At 37.1% G+C, this 23,101-nt stretch overlaps 1 protein-coding gene across 1 annotated transcript in view; it reads right to left on the reverse strand.

The window, feature by feature from the left end:
* Positions 1 to 4,314: 4,314 nt before the first annotated feature.
* Positions 4,315 to 23,101, reverse strand: part of GABRA4 (gamma-aminobutyric acid type A receptor subunit alpha4) — a 66,437-nt gene continuing 47,650 nt past the window's right edge. The window contains exon 9 of the mRNA XM_079920698.1: positions 4,315 to 6,741. Coding sequence (XP_079776824.1) covers positions 6,208 to 6,741 — 534 coding nt within the window. The 3' untranslated portion in view covers positions 4,315 to 6,207. The remainder of the gene's footprint in view (positions 6,742 to 23,101) is intronic.

Genomic DNA, 23,101 nt, shown 5'->3' on the forward strand with positions numbered 1-23,101 from the left:
ATTGTACAATGAAGCAAACAACTTAAAATTATTCAGAGGTCAAGCAGATAAGATTTTATTCCTTGGTTTGTGAAATATTCCACTTGAAAATCCGAACAGAATACTATATTCCCTCTTCAGTTTTCAACATTTTTAGCAGAAAATTGTTAAGTTTTCATCATTAAGGATAAACCAGGGGAAAATTTAACCTCTTATTTACTATGGCCATTCAATGTCGTGTAACATAGAGCATGGCTTTGCATGAAAACTTTGGATTTTGATTCAATTTACAGTGAAACTTGGTAAAATCATAAAGCCTTACCTCATCAACCAACAATAATTTGTATGTATCTTGAAAAATGAAAGCCCGGATTTACTGTATGTTTGAACTAGGAAACAGTATACATAATAGTAAAATGACAACAAATATGCTCCATTATATCAGCAAACACCTGCAAAGATGGAATGCAGACTACCATTCACAGATACAAATGGCTGAGAATATGTCAGCCAAAGGTTAACTGCAATAATATTAAATCTTTATTTTCTATTATTATAGTTTCTTTTCCTTCCCCAACGGGGAGTCCTTTCTATCAATTGTATTATCACAGATATAATCCAGTTTTAATACCTGATTCCAATGACACCTGATAAGCAGAAGGGAAAAACCACATAGCTCTCGTTGTTAGTAAAAGATATCAGCAAAAGATAATCTGGTCAACCTCGATCTAATGGAAATAAAAATGACAGATGAATTCAATTTAGAAGGGTGAAATAAAAGCATTTATAATTCACTCCTCTGCTATGAAATCCCTCCAAAAATAGCATAATAATGAAAAATTGGGAAGAAAAATGAAAACCATATCTGTAATTACAAGTAATTGACCATAAACTATAATAAATAGCTTTCAAATGAAAAGACATCTGCACTAACAGGAGAAAGAATATTGACTGGCATACATATCCTGATAGGATATAGATCTTACTGAGTGTTAGGGTCCTGAGATGTCCTCCAAAGACTGAAGCCACCATGACATGGAGTATGAAAAGGCAAGAGAAAAGCATAGGTTTCCAGTTATTTATTCCCAAATGGTAGAATATGGGGGTAAAGAAAAAATTGCCAGTGGACTCTACTTGATAGCTGTGAAACAGCCTGCTGGATGATACGGATTACTGGCTTTACAGTGGGAAAGTTGGAAGAAGTGGCAATAACCATTAAAGCACTAACAACGCAGAGAAAGTAAAACCGAGAGTTCTACACCGTGAGCCACATAGACCACCCAGATGTCAACAACAGAGAAATAATATGATCCCTGGGCAGAAGATAAAACAGATTTGGGGAGGTGGGCTTGAAACCTGAAATTTAAATAGCTGCTGTGGGCTGATCTGATTCACTCTCCCATCACTTCCCACACTATAGTTCAGTAAATAGCTGGCTTCATTCAGTGATTAATAGAAAGAAACCAGCCTGGAACATAGGCAAAGGACAAAAACACAATGGAAAAGCAGATGAAGTTCAAACCAGGGAAAAAATTTTTTTCACGAAACAGAGGAAAAATTTTTATAAATATTTCTCTGTAGTCTCAAATAAATTATAGACATGATCTCATTAAGAGAGTGAGAAGCTCAAAGAAGAGATATCTGAATGAAGAGATTATAAAAACAAGCAGAAAGAAATGAAAAAATGAAGTGGCACAGACCAAGAAAGCAAGGGAAAAGAAGAAGCCCATTATGAAGATGAAAATTATTTTAGAGGTTACAAAACAGAGTAAACACAACTGAAAACTCACTTGGGTTATGGCTGACAAAAGTTGACAACAAGTTTAAAAACATAAAAGTGATTGTAGAGAATACTATAAGGAGATATGGAAACAAAAGAACATTCTGAAAAAAATCATTTAGACACATAATAGGAAAAAAATAATTCCTGAAATAAAGACTGAAATCTGGGATATAAAGACATGGTGTCCATCAAATCTTCTGCTTTGATTAAACACTATAAAAATTTCAATAATTTCTTAAGTTTTACCCTTATATTTTTATCTTAAATTTAGACAAAGGTAAATTTAATGCTTTAAAATTATTTAACAGCATTCATATATGGCATATTTGGCTCCTAAATTTACAAAATTCTGTCTTTTAATCAATCAGTCTGCTTTTCAAAACAAACATCTATACAAAAGTATCTGGCACGATACTCATGAAATATTAACAATTTCTCCATGGTGGGATTTTGAGACTCTTTTTAATTTTCTGCAATACCTATCTTTATTTTTAACAATCTCATAGCATTTTTACAAATGACAATGAAGTCACTGGGATTAAAAAAAGAATTAGAAGGCAAAGATTAATTGAGAGGGAAAAGAAAAGTTAGACATCCCAATTTTTGTACTACCTCAAGATTCATGGCCCTCCATTCCATAGCTCATACAGCAATCAAATGATTTCTCTAAAACAGAAGCATAGCATGTTCATTTTCATCTTATTATCCTGCAAGATTTTTAATAAATTGCCACTAATCCAGGATCACGTCTAATCTCTTAGGTAATTTACACAAAACTCTCTCTAATCCACCCCAGCAGGTCTTTCCAACATCAGCAACTCTCACTTCCCACTTTCACCTTCCCTCCCAATACCTTGAACTATTTGTAGTAAGAGTTCCCCTTGAAGTTCCAAACATGTAACTCTTTTCAAGCTTCAGATGGTGGTACAAATGTGCTTTTGTTGCTTGTGGGAGTAGGCAGAGGGGCAAGAACTCCCAGTCATTCTACAAAATTCAGTTAATATCTCTGTGGAGCCTTCCCTGCCATCACTCTTTTTGCTCCACATCAACAGTCATAAAATTACATGCATCCTTTTTTTCCACCATCTATACCAATGCCATGCCAAGTAATATTAGAGCCTGATGCAAAAGGAAAAATTATTAATACTGATCCCATATTTTTTAAAATTTGGGTATTTTGTTCCTCATCAATTTTTGCATAAATTTTGATTTTTTTAAATGACTGAAAAATGACCTTTCAAAGTTCATTCCAGCTCGGTGCTTTTATCCTTGTCACTAACTTCTCTATGATTCATGTCCATCTGTGAAAAAGGGTGACTCTACTCTCTGCCGACTTGAATTCAAGATTTGTGAGGTCCAATTTAAAGTACACATTATTCAAATGCTCTGTATATACACAAATGCAAGTCATTTTCAACTGTGGATTAATCATGTAAATATATTATCATCCCTAGTCATGCCTGGAGGAAACTAGAAGTTATTATGTAGCAGTTAGTGGCCAACTTGGAATTGAAAGCTAGAATATAGATCCTGGTACTAAAGAAAACAATTCTGAATTTCATCTTTAAAAGATAGAGACATACATGGGCTTCCCTGGTGGCGCAGTGGTTGAGAGTCCGCCTGGTGATGCAGGGGACATGGGTTCGTGTCCTGGTCTGGGAAGATCCCACATGCCGCGAAGCGGCCGGGCCCGTGAGCCATGGCCGCTGAGCCTGCGCGTCCGGAGCCTGTGCTCCTCAACGGGAGAGGCCACAACAGTGAGAGGACCGCATACCGCAAAAAAAAAAAAAAAAAAAAAAAGATAGAGACATACAAAGGTATCATTCTCAGCCATTCTTCTTCACAAATTGCCAGGATTTAGGCTCTAATAATGACTCTTGTGACATTTTCTCATAGTGAAAAGTGACTGTTTCTTCACAAAAGTGTTCCATTTAACACAGCTCTGAGTTATTGAAAAGATAGAAATGGTGCCCAAAATAAAAAATTTAGTTTTGAATTCATTTGATGGAATTGAGTTAAGGAAAGCAAACTATGCGTTTTTATTACTAACGCTGTGTGCAATTGAAATAATTTCTTTTCATACGAATGAGTAAACATACTGGTCAATTTATTCTTCCAATTAAGAATCCCTGGTTAAGTTTTGTCCTTTCTCTTTGTTTGGCCACCTGATTTATTTTAAAATCTTTTTCTAACACAAAGGTAAGGAAAAAACTGTGAATCCACCTGTATCACTGATCTACAAATCTAAAATCATTTATTTTTATCCCTTTAAAAATCTGTAAAAATTTAAAGAAGAATTTCTTTTTAAAAAAGGAAGCCAATGAAATATTTCTTAAGAATAGGCTAACAGACAAGCAAGGAGTATATTCCTTACCAAAGAAATAAGGTCATTTTTTTGGAATAAAGACCAGTCATAGCTTCCAACCACAATTTCAAACATTGTCCTCAAGGCTAGAAATCTACTCACATTCATGAAATAATTTATTATCAGCTTTTTTGTATAAGTACTTTTTATTAAATATATACATATATACAAATTTTACTGGGCTTCATATTACTGGCATCAATTTGTAAATGAGGGGTTTGGATTGGATGATTTCTAAAGTATTCTTCAGCCTTAAAATTATTGATGATTCTAAGAAATACCTAGAGACATAGCCAAGAAGGAATTCTCAGATATGACCCACAATTAATATTTGGCGTCTGCACATTTTACAGGTCTCATATACAACCATTCCAAGGCAATGCAACAACTAAAAAACTAATGCCAATTAATTAATATCATTTCTTTTCTAAAAAATAAGAGATCCTGTTTGCAAGGTGGCCATTTCTACCAAAATGTTCCCCAAACACCCAGAACACATTCATTCACCTACCCCAGATCAGGAAGAGAGAAGTACAGAAGAAAAATCTTGGAAGTAACACAGTAAAAAACTAGACCCAGATTTAGTGGCCTAGGACTGCTGCAAGAAATTCAATTAAGTTGTTAAGCCTACCTAATGAAAAAGAAAAATCAGCTCATGAAAATCCTGATAAATTGCATAACAGAGTCAGCAGTATTCTACGCCCTGGCTATAATTTTTTTTCTTTACTCCAGGCCTTTGCTGTTCTTTTAAAATACTCACCTTCATTATGAAACTATACAAAAACTCCCCCCTCCAAAATAAACACAGAACTGCCCAGAAATACAGAACTATGGACACAAAAACTCCCTAGAAGCTTAGCATTTCACCAGTTGATATAGATCTATGTTGGGAAAAGCATCTAAAAAGCCTTGTACTGGATTCCTAATTCTGATGATTCTGTGATTCTGATCAAATTATATTCTGTGATTCTGATCGAATTTGAGACAGGTAATCTATAAGGTCTTACGGTGCCCAGATTTCTACTTTGAGGTACACAGTGCTTTTCACTTAGAGAACGATCTGCACCACATTTTCGTTATACTCTGAAGTCAATTGCTGAAGTTGTGCTAATGTGTACTAATCTCAAAAGTGGCTCTATGAAGAATACACTTGTTATCCTCTATCAATATAGGAGAAACAAATATTTTGAATATGTCATCAGACTCTAAATAAATTTCCTCCATTAAAGAATGCAGTGTCTGCTGCTAGTTGATGGTTCATTAGCATGCATTGACTGTTCTACTATTTGAGTAACATTGCAGGTAAAGGTGAATAAGCTTATCTAGAGAGACAGTGTCTAGCATAGTGCCTGGAACGTGGTAGGCTCTGAATAACTCTATGTTGAAAGAATACATAACTGAATGAACTATTATCAAAAGGAATTCATACAATAAGTTAAACTTTGGCTCAAAGCACAAATTTTCAAGTCAACTGTTAAGTCCTGTTTGGCCAACATGCAGGGAACACATTTTCCCTGGTCTCTGTCTTTGTTGCAGCAGAGGTTTCACTCTATTGGTCAGTATTTGTTGTGTTCCATTTTCCTTTTAAAAATGTTTCATTTAACAGGGAAAGTCCTTTTCTTGAAGATACTAAGAGGATCTCCAAAGGTCACCGCATATCATATCCGATAATTCTGCTTAAGGGCAGTGCCACTGGGAAATTTAGGGTGGCTGGTTGATATTCATAGTGTGTATTAGAAAATGTCATAGTCTGTTTTCAAATTTCAATGCATAAATATGCACCATGGATCTCTAATAGCCCTATTTTTCTTGTCCCAGCTTTCCAGGATGGTCTGTATCCTGTCTAATTTGAATGTTGAATTGATTCTATTTAAATCATCTTTCTGAAATGAAAGATGGCTCACTTTCCCTTCACTGAGGAATTAATTAACTCTCCCAATGACTGGCTTGAATTTTTTAAATGGAAAACTTACATGGAATTTTTATTTTAGTGAAGAACAACTGTTTATCTTTAAAAACATTTAAAAAGACATTCTGCATGAAGTTCATCATCTTTTAGGAAATTATTATAGCAACAAAATTACATTAGACTTTCTGATTTCTCCATAGTGTCCTTAGATAAGTAAACAACCCAATAGACCATATTAAAAGCCCCAAATGTTACTGGAAAGAGAATGCGGGCATATTTGTCTATTTTACTTGTGCCAGATCCAGAAGGTGGTGGAGCCGAGGGAGCAGTAGTGGCTGACAACTTCCCAGAAGCCCCTATGCTATTAACTGTGGTCTTAATTCGCTCCAGTCTTGATCCAAACACATGCTGGGTAGAAGCAGATCCAACTGGAACTTTTCGGGGCACGTACCCAGTTCTACTAGGTGGAGGAGGAGAAGCAGGTGGAATTGCTCTTGCGGCGGATATAGTTTCAGCTGCATTTGCATGGCTGAATGGGTTTGGACTGGAAGCTAAGTAAGACTGTGGTGTGGCTTCAGAAGATCCTTGAACAACCGTGGAAGACTTGCTCGAATGGTTTCCCACCTCAGTTCTGTTGCCAACATCAGATTCAGAGTGAACCAAGGCATTGGCTCTTTTTCTCATGTTCAGATTGGCATTTGAGTTCTGAAAAGGTATATTAAAAATTATATTGGCTATGTAATTTTATGTAGAGTTATACAAACTTTAAATGGGTCAAAGAGTTACAAATTAGCTGTTTTCATAAAATAAACCTTTATTAATATGCTATAGTCACTCAACTTGATGTAAAAGCTTAAAAATACCTAACTAAAAAAGGACATATATATATATGTGAAACTCTGAATCAAACATCTGCTATTTCAAAATATTATCCATTCTTATAAATTATTAGAATTTAAATCTATAGAAAGGTTAGGCTTTTAGGACTATAAGCTAGAGTTATACTTGATTTGACTTTAAGAATTCATGATGATAGCTGTACAACTTCTTTGTTGAGTTTTATTGTAAATAATATTCTCTGATATGCTGTATACATTTCAGTGAGTTTTGTACATGTTTGCTTTATAAACAGGAAGAACTATATCTACTTTGGGCACAGAATAAAAACAATAATAACCATCCCCATGTGTATAACATTCCTTTAAAAATGACAGAAGCTCCAAAAGCTTTAATTTCCAAATCCCTGGGAATTATTTTCATAATCTTCCATAGACATTATTATATAAAGTCTAGAAATCCTCATGCATTTTAGTTTTTCACCACAATTAGTAATGCAAATACAAAGGAAAATCATTTTGGGGACTTCCCTGGCGGTCCAGTGGTTAAGACCCCATGCTTCCAATGCAGGGGGCGTGGGTTCAATCCCTGGTCAGGAACTAAGATCCCACATGCCACGTGGCGCAGCCGAAAAAAAGGAAAATCATTTTTAAATAAAATGTTGTATCATACATATAAACAGCATCACCATATCATTGCATAAATATCTGAGTTCAAACTATTTACCAATAAAGAGTATTTAAATCAAAATGGAATTCACTATTTTCCATAAAATTATTTTATCTGTAGAACAAGACTGCATTTGAATACAGATGGTCAGTATTAAAATTAATTTTTATATTTTGACAGGCATGACAAATAACCATATAGCCAACCGTATAGACTGTCCATACTAATAAAGGAAAGTAATTGCTCAAATGATTCCCCAAATAATCATGTCTGTCTTTAGAAGACACTATGATTTTTTGCAACCATTTTTCCGCCTTAATTGTGTTTATTCTGAGTTATATTAAGGATATACTGTAATTGCTTTTTCTACCCTCTTCCCCCACCATTTTATGAAATAAATGGTGGGTGAGGAGATGGAGAAGTAGAGGAGAGAGAGAGGAAGAACAGCTCACAAGTGGGTGATTAAAAGGAGCCAGTCTGCAAGGAATTTTATGGATAATATTATATACAATTAACTGTAAACTCCCTTGCAGAGAAGTGTTTATTCTACAAGTAGAATCTCTTTTCAATACTACACTTATCAAGCAGGTTGAAAGTGTTCAATCCATATCTTACATACTCGTGAACTATGGCTTCAAGTTCCCTGAGTAGAGAAAGAAGAAAAAGCCTCACAACATGCAGAGCCAAAGCAGGTTCTGAGAGGTTTAGAACGTATTCTTCATGTCAGCCTGAAGTATTCATCTAAACAGTTTGCAGCTGAACTCATGAGCAATTGTAGTCTAAAATACGGCAGCCAATTTAGGTGGAGACAAGTGAAACCAAAATTGACATCCACCTAAAAGTTCAAGGTACCGTTATTTACCCTGTACTTTTCCTCTACAAAGCACATTGTAAACACCACCTAATTAATCCTCAGATTTTGAGTCCCTCTTTACAGAAAGGGATAATCAATTAATTAGAATTAATTCTAAAATGTTATACACATGGTGAAAAATATAAAGAAGGATAATATCCACAACATTTAAAGAGTTTACAATATCACTAGGAAGATAAAATGCACACCCACACACGACACAATCAAAAATATACAAAAAGTAAAACAGAATGATGGGTCAACCGTGGCAAAATGCTAAATATACCAAGAAGAGAAGGGAAGGGAGTAATAAAGGACCAACTGGATAAGCAGGAGAGAAATATATATTTTCAAATATAGTCTGATATTTGCATATTGCCCTCTTCCACCAAAAGTTGGGTTGCCCATAATCTTTAGAAACTCATATTTTCCCTCAGACTAAATTCTAAGAAGTGGAGATTTCTACTTCTGGCCTAAATGAAGTAACAGGGACTGAATTTACTCTCCTGCACGAAGTAACAAAAAAACTAAAAACATTTGTAAAACAACTGTTTTTGAAGACATTGGACATTAGACAACATAGGACACAATCATTGAGAGAGAAGAAAAGAACTTGAGCTTGCATGCTGTAGAGCGGGAAAGGAGAATCCAGGAACAATCTGACAGACTACCTAAATTGAGGAGATGAAGCTGAGAAGGTGAGGAAATCAAGGTGGCTAGAGTTCACAGGAAAAGGTACCAGAGAAGGTGATGCCAAAAAGAAAAGTCCAAAAAATCTGAAGAGTCCCCACTGAGAATTTTGCTAAGCACAGATCCATTTTTGAGTGTAACTACCCAAGGCAAAAAGAACCACCTGAAAGGATTAGAATAAACGGTACCTAGCACATACCAAGCCAGGAATAGTGCATTTTCCCACCAGACATAATGGAAAATCTCAACATTCATGTAGCATTTGGTAAAGTCCTCAGAAGGGCCCTGCCTCAGTAATATGGAATAATTACCCCCTAAGACTGCTCTAATCCTGCCTACTGAATTTTAAAAGTAGGACCTTAACAGATGAAACTAACTCTAAGTGACTTAACTGCACCCCAGAAGGAAGCACAAGAACACTTATAGGACCCTGTCTTCCTTCCCTCCAGATCAGAATCCTCCTGGAACATCCTGAAATCCCAACTGTGAATGATGTTCTAATATGGCTGATTGAATACAAACATGGCACCAATCTGTCCTCCCGCTCCATATTAATGCCCCTTGTAAAATGAATTTCCCCTTCTCCTCCCATCAAGAAATGGACTCTATTTCCCCACAGACTTCCTATGACTTTCTTTGGCCAACTGGATGTGGTGGAAGTGGGGGTGAGTTATTTCTGAGTCTTAGCTTTACGAGTCCTTGCTTGCTTCCACTCTTTCTCAAAACACTGCCACCAACACCACAAGAACAAGCTTGGGCTAGCCTGCTGGAGAGATCCTTTGGAGCAGAGCCAGTCATCCTAGTGAGGCTATCCTACATCGCCCAATAGATAGCTGACCACTAGACACCTGTGTTTGTCCCAGCTCAGAAATGATGAACTGCTGAGCCAAGCCTAATCAAGATCAACAGAACTTCCCAGTTGACTCAGACTTGAAAACAAATTTTTTTTTGTAGTTGTTTTGTTATGCAGCATTAGTGTGGCACTAGACAACGTATATAGACCAATTAAATCAAGGGCCTAACAGGAGCTATTGCCACACCTCTTGTCAGGGGAAGTTTCTCAGACATTCCAGGATAATTAGAGAGCTAGTCTGCCCAGAATTCATCAAAGACCATTAGGGGACCCTATTGTGTATTCCATGTTATTTTAAAGGACCAAGATATTCTGCCCTTTATAATTCCATTCTTAAAGAATAACCATACTGTAAAGCTAGGAGAGATTCTAGCGATCACATTATTCCAGTTTCTCATTTTACGGTAGAGGAGAATAACAGCAGAAGTGTTATGGTAGATGAAAGTCATAGAGTGAGTGACCTACTGAGTGCTCTGCCATGTTGCACAGCCTTTGGATGCACAAGTGTGGACGAGGCATTAAGGAACTTGATAAACTACACCTATATAGTTGAGTCAGTCAAGTATTTGTAATAGTCAAGTATATGTTAAAAAATTATGCAAGACTTGGAAATCAGGAGTACAGCGTGTCCCTGCAATGTCAGTATGGACTATCGTTTAAAAAGTCCACCCAAGGATTATTAAGTCTCTAGGGGAAGATACTTGAGTTTGAGTTTGCTGTTTAATATTGGATTTGACCCCAAACACTGTGAAGTTGCATATTAACTTATAGATTCCTGTTCAGTAGAAAAGAGCCCCAAAGGTTATGGTTTTGATGCCCTGAAGGATATTAACTACTTCTGTATCTAATCTGGTAATCGCATTCTAGTATCCTTTTTTGAAAAAAATTTAATGGCTACTTATAGGCATTTCTCAAAAAAGATTTTGAACCGTTTTACTATTTAATTACTCCTTAATTAATGAGTTAGATAAAACTTTGATACAGGTTCATTCCATATTTACATGACTCACGTTTTTGATGGTTTGAGAATTATATTCTGACAACATCCACTGCTACGCAAGTTACAAGTATCAAAGAAATGTACGCATAGACTTGAAGAATACGTCTGGAGAAAACAGTGATCCCAAGTCAAAGAGAGAGGATCAGTCTAAGGTGGCCAGAAAAAAGAATCCACGAAGCACCAGACTTTATGAAAATGGAGGGAGCAGTATGAAGTGTGCCACTAGGATTAACATCTGAAAACAAAGGTAAAATCTTTTTATTCCCAGTTTTAAAGTATTAGTGAACTTCTAGAGCGTAAAACTATCTTATTAATCATCGCAGGCTAATGCACACAGCAGGCACCTACTTCATTTTTTTAATAAATTTCACTGAAATGGATATAATACAGAGTCAAGATTCTTTTTTCAAATTAAAGAGAAAGTGTCAGAAACTTTCTATCCGACCTTCAGATTACTATTTCTTTGTTTATGGGCATATTTCTAGAATGTTGCAGGTAGTACCTAAACTATATAAGTTATCCTGACTCAATCCCAAGGCTGACTAAGAATGCCTAAGAAGTCTCAACACTCTAAATATCATAACCTCTATATGGAAAAGAGAATTAGACTGATTTGAGGCTTAAATCCTTGTTCTCTGCCCGGCAGCCCAATGATACTCAAGTTATTTTACACTGATGTCTCAAGGTCTACTATGTAAAAAGTAGTTGTCATTTTCCATGATGACAAACTGTGAAAGGATTGAAAAATCTGCTGAGCTACCTGGCACGGGACTCACTGGGAATAATATTCACACAGCCTTCAAGTTTTGGAACAACCAATGCGACAGTCAGAGTGATGTTATGTTTCACAGAGTGTACAGTGGCTCCATCAGTATTCAGCAGACACACAGTGGTTCCAAACAAGAAAAGCACCTAAGCTTAATTTGAATTTTAAAAGATGATTTAGTTTGAAATCATTTTGTCATTAGTCACGTTAGTCAGATGCAAGGGAAACTGGCGGGATAGAGATGCGAGGTGATAGATTCAAACATTAACAACAAATTAAAGCAGCAACAGGCAAACAGGAGCAAATCCAAGTAATTCGTCAGTCATGACTGTGATCTGACACGATTTCTAAAGAAGTCTTATCAACTGCAAAGAGAAAACTCAACTAATTACTCTAGCAGCAGTGAGATAAAGTGACTATGATGAGGTTTGCAGAACGCAAGCTACGTTCATATTGCTTGCTTGAGAAGCTAATGAAGTTTAATAAAATGTAATTTCACCCTTCTAAATTAAAAACAAACAAGGCTAATAATGAACAGGTTTATCTTCTAGAATATCAATGATTTACATACCAAAAAAAAAATCCAATAATGCAAAGACATTTATTCAAGGCTGTTCTGACAGGGCTTCAGGGGTTAGCCACACATCTTATTTAATAAGGAAATAAACAACTATGGTAGAGCAGCTGGAACTAAACCCCAAGGTAATGATTTACAGAGGACCATCAGTAGTGTTTTTAAAAGATGCTACCACATAGAAATGAAAAACATCCCCTACAAATAAACATGCTAAATATTTCATCAATTGTTACACACTGAACAACAAAGTGTAGAAATGAAAACGCCGAGTTCTCTACTGTATTTCATTTCCTCCCAATGTTAGCTTTTAATTCAACATTTGGATTTCCATAAGCTATAGAAATATTACTTTCAATATCTGGCACTGGGATAAGAAATTTATGTCTTCAATTTGGAATTACCAGAGAACAATGTCTTACAGAATGCATTCATTTTGTCTTCACATATTTAGAAGTTGAAAGTTTAAAATAGTAGGGTTTCTTGAAGATATGCAATTCTGTAGTTAGTTTTGCTTCATAGTGATTCCTAGGGCTTCTTTTTATTTGCCAAGGCTTTGTATAAATACATGGCTCTAGGAGAGGAAATTTTTTTATCGGAGACTTCACCAGTCAGAGCAGAAGTTCTCAGCTTGATCAAGCAGACTTGGACTTGACCAGAATGCTACCTGGAAATGCTCCGGGAGCTATGTTCACCAAACGCTACCAACATTAACACTGGAGAGGGTAGAGGGCAAAGCACACTCCACTCACTTTCTCCAAATGCAAACACTGAGCTGGATGAATCTTCTCTCTCTCAAGTAGCATTACAGTCACACCAAGTGTTTATAAGAATAACCTGGGATCAGCCTCAGGGCCTTTTTGGAGGAAGTCTTAATTATTAGTTATGCTATTGTCAGTCATCAGGAATCAGAAGTTGGGAAACATTGGCTAAATAGTTAGGATTGTGGACCGTCAAATCAGACAGACTTGGACTCGAATACTGAATTTGCCATTTACTAGCTGTGGGATATCTGACACGTTGGTTGACCTCTTGAAACCTCAAAGTCCTTGTTAAAACAGGAGTAATAACAGTAGCTCCTCATAAGGAATAAATAAGATAACTCCTGTAAGGTGCTTAGTACATAATACGCATCAAAAGAACATTATATAGAAATAACCAGAAGGCAGATAACAAGATCCTTCCTCCAAAATAAAAAAGTATGTCACTCATGAACAAATCATTATAGACAAGATTTTAGAATATTTTTTCTATCTTTCTATAAAAATAAGGCCACCGTTTTGAATACTCAGAAAGGTAGAGGACCACTGAAGCAAAGGACAGTCTGTGGTGAAGTCAGCCATGAAAAGAACGTTGCTGGCTAAAATAAGAATAAACACAAGGAAATATAAAATTCAATTAACAAAATTAAAATACATTTTAGACATTGTAAAGGTAAGGATTAACACTAGAGTAAATCCTATAACTGGTGGCGTGAGACAAACATAAAAAGCTCATCTAGGAAAAAAGCAACAGCAACAACAATGGTTAATTTTTAGTGAGCGGTTCTTCTGCACCCGGCATCCAGCTCACATGCTTTTAACTACCCAGCTGCCACAACCATATGTCAAAGCTACACGGAGGAAATAACCTACAGCCACAGGTATTTCAATGTCCAGAAGAGATGTGGGTTGTCTAAAAAAGGCATCTCATTGTATTAACGTAACACATCACTGATCTCTTTCCGGAACTTTCCACCTATCAGTGAAGTCTAGAAACTGGCATCAGGGAAACAGCAAAGACCGGAAGAACTGTTGTAATCCAACCTACAGGATGATGTTCACACCTCAAGATGCTATGAAAAGACATACACAGAACACTGGTTCACAATTAGAACTTCAGCAACTCAGTTTGGCTGGCCCACTTTCTAAATGTAATGGAATGTTAAAAAGAATTGTATCTGTGGATATATTGGTCTGGCATTATTGGTCTGGCACTCTTTTTACTTTATCTCTTAGTTCAATTACAGCAGCCAAAAGGACTTTCTTCCGCATTTAAATTGGAAGTAGGAAATGGGACAATGAAGGACACCAGACTGGGGATAGTACAAGGCAGCAAATGTCAAAGAAGGTTAAAAAAACATTAAGAGGTTTTCATTATTGCTATGGACTGAATTGTGTCCCCTTTTGAGGGAGGGTACTATACTGGAGATAAGATCTTTAAGGAAGTATGATTAAATGAGGTCATAAGAACGGAGCTCTGATTAGATAGAACTAGTGTCCTTATAACAGAGGAAGAGACACCAGAGAGTTTTTTCTCTGTGTCATATGAGGACACAGCAAGAAGGCAGCAGTCTGCAAGCCAGAAAGAGAGCTCTCACCAGAAACCAAACTTGCCAGAACCCTGATCTTGGATTTTCTAGCCCTTAGAATTATGAGAAAATACATTTCTGTTATTTAAGCCATCCAATCTATGTAATTTGACTACGGCAGCCTGAGGAGACTAAGACAATCATCTAACTTTAATAAATTTAAACTTAAGAGACAATTATCTTAAGATTTTTAAATAGTGAATGTTAACCCTCTCATAGGAAAAAAATAAAACCTAAACAAACTTGCAGCTTTCTCTTCTCAGATATTTTCTTTGTTTCTAGTCTGTTCTCTCTTCTCCAGTATCCTTTACTGATAACCCCAAATCCTAGGCAGAGTTAAGATACTAGACACGTAGAGAAACTGAGATGCTTTTGACAGGAATTAAGCATTGATTTCTTTGTAATATTTTTACTTGTCCTTGGTAAATGAAAACACTTCCATATATCCACCAGGGGGCATCTACATCATCTTTCTAAACTGTCCAAGTTGCCTGCATATAAGTTCTCCCAGGATACCTCTTGAGTTCCTTTCAGCTTTTCTTCACCCAAATCAGAGGACTTCAGTTAACTGGGATTTTCATTTAACCTTCTAATTTGGACTTAGCTCCAGATCCTTCTTTAACTACCCAATATTTTTTCCCTAAATATTTTTGCCTCTCTTGCAGATTATGACTTTTATGTCACAGTGTGTGTACATGTGTTGTGGATTTCAGAGCATGCGTTTGTTTAAATATTGGAAAAATGTCATTAATAACAATTTATAACTTCTGTTCACATTTTATATTAAGAATATTTTTTAAATCCTTAAAAGTAGGGGTAATATAAGTAGATATCTGATAAAATATTGCAAAAGAAATCTTACTACGTTTCTGAATTCCTAACTTGGATGTCCAAATAAATTCATTTTTTAAAGCAATCATCCTTTGGAAATGATTTGTTTCAGCCTTAAAATATTCAGAAAATTATAGTTGAACTTAGAAAACATTTGGACAATGTTTTTTTTCTTAATATAGACTTGATATGACTTGATCATAATGAAACTGTGCTATAATAAATAGCCAACCAGAAAAATTCAGATCCCTGCCAACCCTATAGGAGGCTGGCGTAGCAAGGAGTCTGAGTCATAATTTTGTCTGCATCAGCAAAGGCAACAGGGGCAATGTCTAAAAAGGAATAATTTATCAAGGCCAGATCTTCGTTATACTTCTGCTCGGGGGGAAAATTCCAAAGCTCAAGAATTATCATCCAAGTCATTTTGTAAAATCATAGCTGTGCTGTGTAAGGAAGTCTCTGATGAACTACGCATCTTACCTAAAGGGGGCTGAATGTCTTTGAAATATTAGATAATGTTTACCTACTGGATCTAAACATTCATGATAGCTTTAATAGATTTATTTTTAGGAAAAAAGGCTCAAGTCCCATGCTTCATCTCTTGCTGGAAGTGAGTAACAGAAGATCCACGTTTAAGCTCAAAAGCAATGAAGGACTTATGAAAGGTAATGATTTACCCAATTCTTTCATTCATTCAACAATATGTATTGAGTGTCCAATTTTTCAAATTACTTTGTTGAAACTGGGAATTACAGAGGTGAAAAAGTATAGGCCTTGCAATTTCTTCCAGGAATTATTAAAAAGTTATAACAAGCGATAAACGCTATCAAGGAAACTTTTTTTAAATTAGGGAGTACATGGCATAGCCTGATTGCTGGGAGAGCCTCTTTGTGAAAGTGACACATAAGCTGAACTTCAGGGATAAGTAAGGGGGAAGAGGGACTGTGGGGAAAGGGAACAAAGTGCCTCGTGGTAGGGGAACAATTTTCAAAGATTTCCCTCAGTGGTACAAGGATAAAGAAGACCAATAACTTTCCTTGTCAATTAAAATTTGAGATACCTTGAGGATGTTCTAAAATCTTCCTTTTCTTTTACATTTTTTTGAAATAGACTGTTAAGGCAATGCTTCCCATGCAGGGGCTACTCTAAATAATTAACATCTGATATTAGCACTTGCCAGACAGAAATCTTTAATCTTTATCGATATCTCTACAATGCATTGAGCACTCACTATGGACCAAGCACTACACTACATGGTTTTCACAAATAACCTCACACACCATCTACAACCACCCAGGAAATAGTATTAATATTCTCATTTTTCCAATGAGGACACTGAAGCCTAAGAAAGTTGGGTACTTCTCCTAAGGTCAGACAGTTAAAATGGGTTCGAGTCATGATTTGCATCCCAAACTAACAATTTTAGCCACTCAGGAAGCTCCTTACGACAGCAAATATGTTAATTTGCTATGCTAAAAAGCTACACTAATGGGATTCAAAGAAAGCAAAAAAGAATTTACCTGAAAAATGTCCACACAACCCAAACCAGATTAAGTGACATTTATGAACCGCTTGGTTTTTCAGATTTGGATTTTAGTTACATTTATTTAGTTTCTATTATAAGGTAAATACTGTACTACTGTTTGATCCATGTTATCCCATGAAAAATCTTCCTCTGATTAATCCTTCCTTTCCAGTATCTGTAAAAATTGTAGAGTTTTTATGAACTGTTCTTGCGCCTGTTTTTCTTGATATTCGTTCAATTTCTTTGGTGCTTAGTTATCATAATGTGCTTATGGATATAACTTTGTATCCCATATAACTTCTACATTCAGGCCTAAATAAATATTTATAAATAGGTCCACATTTAGATGATTTATTTTACAGAAAATTTTATCTTAACCACAAATGCAATCTAGCTGTGCAAAGTTTCTTTTTTAATTGGAGAAAGCTTCTCTTCAGGTTGTTTGAAAAATGAACCAGCATCACCACTCAAAATATGCATCTTGGGCTTCCCTGGTGCACTGGTTGAGAGTCCGCCTGCCGATGCAGGGGACACGGGTTCGTGCCCCGAGTCCGGGAAGATCCCACATGCCGCAGAGCGGCTGGGCCCGTGAGCCATGGCCACTGAGCCCGCGCGTCCGGAGCCTGTGCTCCGCAACGGGAGAGGCCACAACAGTGAGAGGCCCGCGTACCGCAAAAAAAAAAAAAAAAAAAAAAAAAAATTCATCTTCTATACGATAAACACATTTTTATGAAGTTTTTCTACAAGAGGGAAGCTGTGCCCCAACTTCCTTCCGCAGACTTCCCCTTAATTTTGAATATAGAATTTTCAAAAGATGTTTACAAAATTACTACTCAAATATATGGAAAAACTAAAACACTCCCCCACCATGCATAGGAAACTGCAATTTCAACTTTAATTGTAACCCAGGGAAGATATCAACATAAGCACTAGCTCTAGTTTCTGACTTGAAAATGATTCTTCAAACATGTAAGTATCTACAAATAATTGAAGTTAATGAAGTTCAGCAATGCATGCGCCCAATTATGTATAAAGTTAATGTGTGTACACATGTGTATGTAGCAGAAAAGTACTCATTAAGCACCTTTTGTGCATGCTCTTATATTTTAAAAATCAATCCCATTCCCTAGTCTTTACAAGTGGAAGCACAGTCAATTGGTCATAAAGCCTATGTTGAATTATCCTGTTAACACAATTCATTACAAATCTCCATCCGTAGTAAAACAACATATTAAGTCAGCAGAAGAAACTGATACTCTACCACACCAGTTGTCAAACAGACAACCCCCTAAACAGCTGAAGCCATTTTGATTTTCTCCAGGAAATCATTTGACTTGTCCTGAGGAGTAAGTGTCATGCTGTCAGCTGTAGTTTCCAACGAGGCATTAGCAAAACCATTCGACATTTAATAAGGCTCTCATGCTGAAACAGCTGTTCCTCCAAAGTGAAAATTTTAAAACTCTCTCTGAGCCTAGATAATTTTACTTGAGCTAGAAAATAAGGTATTAGACTCTTTTGCATGTTCTACCACTTTATAACAAGAAAGGAAATTTTGCACTTCAGTAAAGGCAGATTGCAAATTTAGCAGGAATTAAACCAGTAGCTGAGTTGCAATTTATGGCAAATGGCTCATCAGCACATTAATGTATATCACCAATGTAACCACTTCAGCCAAGCAGGCCAGAAACTAAGACACAAGTATCTGGTAGGCAGGAAGAGAAATGTGCCCTCTGTAGACACCAATAAAATGAATCCTAAAACCAAAAGCTACCAAATATCTGTCTCCATTTTCATCCTTATTGGCAGTATACTGATAGTTAAAAACCAATGTCAGAACCATAGGTTCTAAAATCAGGTAGATTCAAGCCTTGGCCTCTGCTAAATCCTAGCTGTGTGGTCTTGGGAAAGTTATTTAGCCTCTCTGTGCTACGTATTTCTCCTGGGTAAAATGAGGATAATAATGATAACTACTGAGTTATTGATGAATTAGTATTCATAAAGTGCTTAACACCCTACCTGAAGCACAGTAAGTGATCGATACTTGTTCAATATTATTTTGATATTGTTATCCATAGTCTAAGACAAAAATGTAGATAGTCCCTGTGAAATAAAATATTAGAACAGAAGTTTCCATTATTTCTATACTCAGCTATTCATTGTATTTTTTCAACAGAACTAAGTGTTAAATTAATACTGTAACTATCCACCTCAGAAAATGCTGGGAATGTGTGGGAACCTTACATTTTGTGCTCTCTTCAAAATTCATCTTACTTTCTATTCCTAGGTGAAAATAATTAGCTCCACTCCTTGCAGCAATGCTAAGAACTAGCTAAAACCCAACTTGCCCAAATCTGCCAACTGTAGGAAGAGATAATTGAGGATTCCCATTTAAGAGGTTTCCTTCTAGGCTGGTAGATATTTGAAGAGAGCATAAAATCAATAATCCTGTGGATATTGTTCTACTTAATCATATTAGCAATTTAAAAAATATTTGCACTTTCTCAACATATAACATACCAAAACTTTTCTCATATTACAAAGAAGGAAATGAAAATATCAAGTCCCACAACTCCTTAACCTTTGACCCCTTCCAGCTACCACTCTTTCTATCACTGCCAGTTTAGGGAAAAATTGTCTACACTTAATGTTTCCACTTCTTCACCTGTCGTTTACTTTTCAACCCATTGTTATTTTATTTCCCTTCCCATCTTTCCCTTGGAACTCTTTGTGGATTAATCCAGTAGACACTTTTTAAAACCTGCGTCTTATGTACTGTCCTGGCAGCATCTAACACTGCTTATCACTTCTTCCTTCTTTAAATTGGTCCTATAAATTCCATAATCTAGGTATGTTCCCCTTACCCTTCTCAGTCTCCAGTATGGAATGCTCTTCCTCTACCCAATCCTAAATTGTCACCTTTCCACAGGGTTCAACTCTCAGACATCTCAGTTTTTTCAGTCTTCAGGTAAATAAATAAACCTGTCCAGTGGCTTAGATTACCATCTTTATATCAATATCATAAAATCAATGTCTGCTTCCCAAATTTTTCTCCAACCTGAAGACCCATCTCTCCAGCAGGACATGTACTAGGGGCATAACAAACTTTTAATTCATTCATTCATTCATTCATTCGATTAGTCAACAAATATTTATTGAGTGCCTATTTGTATGTCAGGCACTGTTCTTGGCTCTGGTGATACAAAAGTAGGGGAAGGCTTCCCTGGTGGCGCAGTGCTTAAGAATCCACCTGCCATTGGAGGGGACACGGGTTTGATCCCTGGTCCGGGACGATCCCACATGCTGCAGAGCAACTAAGCCCGTGAGCCACCACCACTTAACCCCATGCGCCTAGAGCCCATGCTCCGCAACAAGAGAAGCCACCGCAATGAGAAGCCTGCACACCGCAAGGCAGAGTAGCCCCTGCTCGCCACAGCTAGAGAAGGCCCGCGTGCAGCAACAAAGACCCAACGCAGCCAAAAATAAATAAATAAATAGATTAATTTTAAAAAAAGGTGGAGGGAAAGCCCCAAATTCTTAACCTTAAGGAACCCTTTTGACCAAAGTCAAATCTACGTACAAATTTATTCATATCCAATGAACCCAGTACATTTATCCAAACAAACATGCTAGATCTTAGAGGCTAGCACATGCTCCAGTTAGCTTTGCAAGCCACAAAACTTCAATGATTCTTGCCTCCTTCTGCCTTATTCTTTTCCATCCAGGTTCCTCAGTATTTTTCCAATCTTCCTATTTTTCTTCAAAGCCATGGAAAGGCATTCAACATAATCTCACTTAGCTACTCAGAGGCTATTAAAGTTCTCAGACCTCATATCCTTATGAACATTCCTTCTCTCTACTCTCTCTTCTATTATGTGTAAAATAATATTTATACAATGTAACATCAATAATGCCACTTCCTTGTTTAAAGTCTTTCAGCTGGCATGCTATTGTTTTTCTAAACATACACACACCTACATGACGTAACATTCTACATGACTTGGATCCTGCCTTCCAGTCCAGCTACATCTCCCCTTTACTCCCGAATCCTCCTCTTAACCACTCTGGGTACCCTAGTGTAGCATATGCTATGAGTGCCTGGTCTGTATTCATTTGGTTTACCCAGACAGACATCACTCCAGACAGGCTGTGTCTTACCAGCTTTTTCTCCCCTAAGGGGAGCTCTGTCTACAGGAGCTTGACTGGAATGGGAGAGAGGGTTTGACCAGAAGTAGAAGAAAGTTAACATCTCCTGAATAAACATAATCAACAAGAGATAAGAGCTGATAAATAAGTACCTCAACTTCTCTGCCACCCAACGGGACGATTCTGAGGTGGGTTCCACACGTATTCTGAGAGAGCCTCTGGCGCGATGAGCACACAGTGGTAAATCTGCTCATTAGTAACACTTTATTGGATTGTCTTCCTTGCCATCTCACCTTCCTCACAGTGATCTTGGGATCAGTTCAAATATAAATTGCTTGCACACAAATCCTTGCAACAAAGTCTGCTTTGGGGGAAACCCAATTAAAACACCTGGGTTCTAGCCAGGATGTCTTCATTTAGCCCTACAAGGATAAGCTGTATTGTCTTGCTTCAGGGTCTTGTCACATCCTCTTCTCACTCACTCCCTTTCCTCTATCACCTTTGCCTCCCTTTTGCGTTTTCTGAAATAGTACTTAGCCATCGCTTCCTCTGAGAAGTTTAACCTGACAGCCCCTCCACCCTCATCAGAATCTCCCACCACAGAGACGCTAATCTGGACTGTGACATCTTCACACAGTATCCTTTGCTTCTTCCTAGCCTAACATCCAGCACGCTGCGTGAGTGCCCCTCCCAACTGTGAGTTTCTTTAGGGCTGCAACACTGCCTTACCAGTTTCCTCTCCCCACTGACCAGCACAGTACCACAAACTAAGTAGCATACAATCAAAATAAGTCCAATGACTAAATAATATTTAAATAAGTGATGAGTAAACTGTATTGAAATAAATCAACAACAAAATCATTCACTCCTATACACTCAAAACAGCAAAAATGAGTCTCACACAATGTGTCCCTAGAGATAAGTAGTTGGCAAAGCTATATAGCTAAAAGCAGTCCATTTAAATCCACTTGAAAACCAGATGACAGTCATTTATTCTATCCAGATTATACTTCCTGGGCCACTACAGTAGCTAATGGACTGTTTAATGAGTCAATCCTGGAATATTAACTGATAACCAGAATTAAATGTCTTTCCTCTCCCATTTCATGCATTTGCCTGTTTAAAAGTATGGCTGAGCGATCGTTATGGAGCAAAAGAGAGTCACCTCCCGGATCTAGCCCCACCTTCTTCGTGCCCTCTGCTGCCACACAGGAAATGCATGAGGCCCATGGGCACCAACCTGCCTCTCTGGGAGCAAAGTGATGAGGTTGTAAGCCACTCTTCCTTCAAACTGCTTGAAACACGGAGCCAGTGGCTGAAATAGCTTGTTTAACAAGGACTGGATTTTTCCTCTCAATCACAGTTCTAAAGCTATCAGTTATTGAAAAGCTGATTTTCAAAGCACACACTAGAACAGCTTTTCTGTACAGCTGCAATGCTATTTAAATCTTCCATGAATATATCCACAAACCCAAGAAAATTCTAAGCTAAAATATTGCTCTTAGAGAGGACATAGTAAAATAAGACCCTAGGGAGGAAAAATCCAGGAAATGAAATCTGATCGTTAATTTTAATACTGAAATGATAAAATCAGCCATATGGCTTCGACTCCTCAGAGCTAGAGCACCTGAAATCACTATTTAGAATAGTCAGTCTAGAAGGCTTTTTTGTGAGGCTCTTTGGTGGACATTAACTGTCTATTTCAGTCATTCTTTTGCAGGTCTCAGAAACGTGGATAAATGCCTCAGCTTCTGCTGTGATGAGGTTGGGAGTGGATGTAGAATAAGCAAGAAAGGCCATGCATTGGAGACACTAAACAGATTAATGAAAGGCAAGATCATCCTTGGAAAGAACTGACTCTTGAATCCAGGCTTCTATTCCACAGTGAATCTCAAGTCCTTATCTCCAGCACTACTGTGGAAGAATTCCCAGGAGCCCATTGGTAACACTGGCAACACCGAGGTCATGCTTTAA

The sequence above is a fragment of the Stenella coeruleoalba genome, assembly GCF_951394435.1.
Source record: "Stenella coeruleoalba genome assembly, chromosome: 4".
Classification (NCBI taxonomy): Eukaryota; Metazoa; Chordata; class Mammalia; order Artiodactyla; family Delphinidae; genus Stenella; species Stenella coeruleoalba.